This window comes from Meriones unguiculatus, chromosome 14 (assembly GCF_030254825.1).
Source record: "Meriones unguiculatus strain TT.TT164.6M chromosome 14, Bangor_MerUng_6.1, whole genome shotgun sequence".
NCBI lineage: Eukaryota > Metazoa > Chordata > Mammalia > Rodentia > Muridae > Meriones > Meriones unguiculatus.
The window spans coordinates 47,403,683-47,405,605 of record NC_083361.1 but is presented as its reverse complement, the minus strand read 5'-3'; the positions used below and the strand labels follow the sequence as shown (position 1 = coordinate 47,405,605).

Below are 1,923 nucleotides of genomic sequence, written 5' to 3'. Positions count from 1 at the left end.
GGTGTGATTCTGATAGGTCTACCTTCATATGTTACTTGGCCTTTTTCTCTTGCTACTTTAATTTTTTTTTTCTTTGTTCTGCAGGTTCAGTGTTTTGACTATGATGTGACATGAAGAATTTCTTTTCTGATCTAGTCTATTTGGTGTTCTCTAGGCCTCTTTCTAAATGTACATCTCTTTCTTTAAGTTGGGAAAATTTTATTGAAAATATTTTCCTGACCTTTGAGCCTCATGTCTTCTTTTTCATCTACTCCTATTATTCTTAGATTTTGTTTATTCATGGTGTCCTTCATTTCGTGGATGTTTGTGTTTGGAACTTTTCTGATATTATTTTTTTCTTTGAGAGATGTGTTAATTTCTGCAAGTGTATCTTCGGCACCTGAGATTCTCTCTTCCATCTCTCGTATTCTGTTGGTGATGCTTACCTTTGTAGTTCCTGATCTTTTCTCTATGTTCTCCAGCTCCAGGTTTTTCTCTATGCGTGTTTTCTTCATTGATTCTAATTCTGTTTTCATGTCTTACACCATTGCCTTCATCTGTTTGAATGTGGAGTCCTGCTTTTCAATGACGGCCTCTATTTTTTTTTGTCTGTTTCCTCTCTATATATCACTAATTGTGCCTCTACTTGTTTGGCTATATTTGCCTGTATTTCTTTTTTTTTTTTTTTTTTTTTTTTTTGACACAGAGCTTTTCAGTTTATTTGTCCTCTCAGAAATGTGCACATCACAGCAGATCAAGTCACCGCAAAAAGATCTACTCCTTTGGCTGTCTCCAATCTCCACTCACTTTTTGCCGGCACCAACGTTGGCCTTCGCAGTCCCCCTGACCTTCTTCATTCTGTTCTTGCGTTCCTTTCGTTGTTTACGGGAGGTCTTTTTCTTTTCATAAAGGCCATGTCTTGCAAGTCTGTGCTTAGGCTCATTCTTCTTTGCATAATCTAAAGAATCATAGATCATGCCAAAGCCAGTTGTCTTGCCACCACCAAAGTGGGTTCTGAATCCAAATACAAAGATGACATCTGGTGTGGTTTTGTACATTTTGGCCAGCTTTTCCCGAATTTCTGTCTTTGGTACTGTTGCCTTTCCAGGGTGAAGAACATCGATGACCATCTGTTTCCTCTGAAGCAGACGGTTTGTCATGAACTTCCTGGTCCGGATGGTCACTGTGTCATTCATGATGAGCGCGGCGCCCGACGTGCAGAGGAGGAAGAGTTTGCCTGTATTTCTATGAGAGCTTTGTTTATTTCTTCTTTATTTGCCTTCGTTTGCGTGGATATTTCTTTGAGAGCTTTGTTCATTTCCTCTATTTGCCTCGATTTTCATCGTCATTTCTCTGAGAGTTTTATTTATTTCCTCTTTGTTCGTTTCAATTTCTGTGGCTATTTCTCTGAGGGCTTTGTTCATTTCATCTTTATGGGCCTCTCATAGCTGGAAAAAACATAGTTTTGAAGTCGTTTCCTTGTGTATATAGTGAATTGAAGTGTCCATTGATTTGTGGGGTTGCTGGTGAGGTCATTTTATCCTGATTTTTGTTGGGTGTGTTCTTATGTCTGCCTCTGGCCATCTGGTTATTTATAACCCTCACTGTTTGCTCCTCGAGCTTGTAGTTCAGGCTAAGATAGTCTCTTTCCGTTTTCTAGACTGTTTTTTCAGGAAGATGATAGAGGTTCACTGGTTTGGGAGTGTGCATTGTGGTTTCATTTTTACCTAAGTAAGGAATGTGACGCTGGCGCTATTCGCATGTGCTTTTAGTGGGCGCAGTGTGCATGCGGGGATTCCCTGACTATTGCAGTGGCCTACAGGCCAAATTAGTATGCAGCTCTGTCTGGGATCCAGGGATTGTTTGCCTGGATTACACTGGTAGTCCCACAAGGTAGAGGCTTCAGCGCTGGGGTTGCTATCCCAAGAATCCCTATGATGCCCA

At 40.6% G+C, this 1,923-nt stretch overlaps 1 protein-coding gene across 1 annotated transcript; it reads right to left on the bottom strand.

Moving 5' to 3' along the window:
- Nucleotides 1-685: 685 nt before the first annotated feature.
- Nucleotides 686-1,211, bottom strand: LOC110557835 (small ribosomal subunit protein eS24). The gene has a single exon (XM_021652450.2). It carries the CDS (start codon nucleotides 1,173-1,175, stop codon nucleotides 783-785), a length of 393 nt encoding a protein of 130 aa, XP_021508125.2. The 5' UTR covers nucleotides 1,176-1,211; the 3' UTR covers nucleotides 686-782.
- Nucleotides 1,212-1,923: the final 712 nt, after the last annotated feature.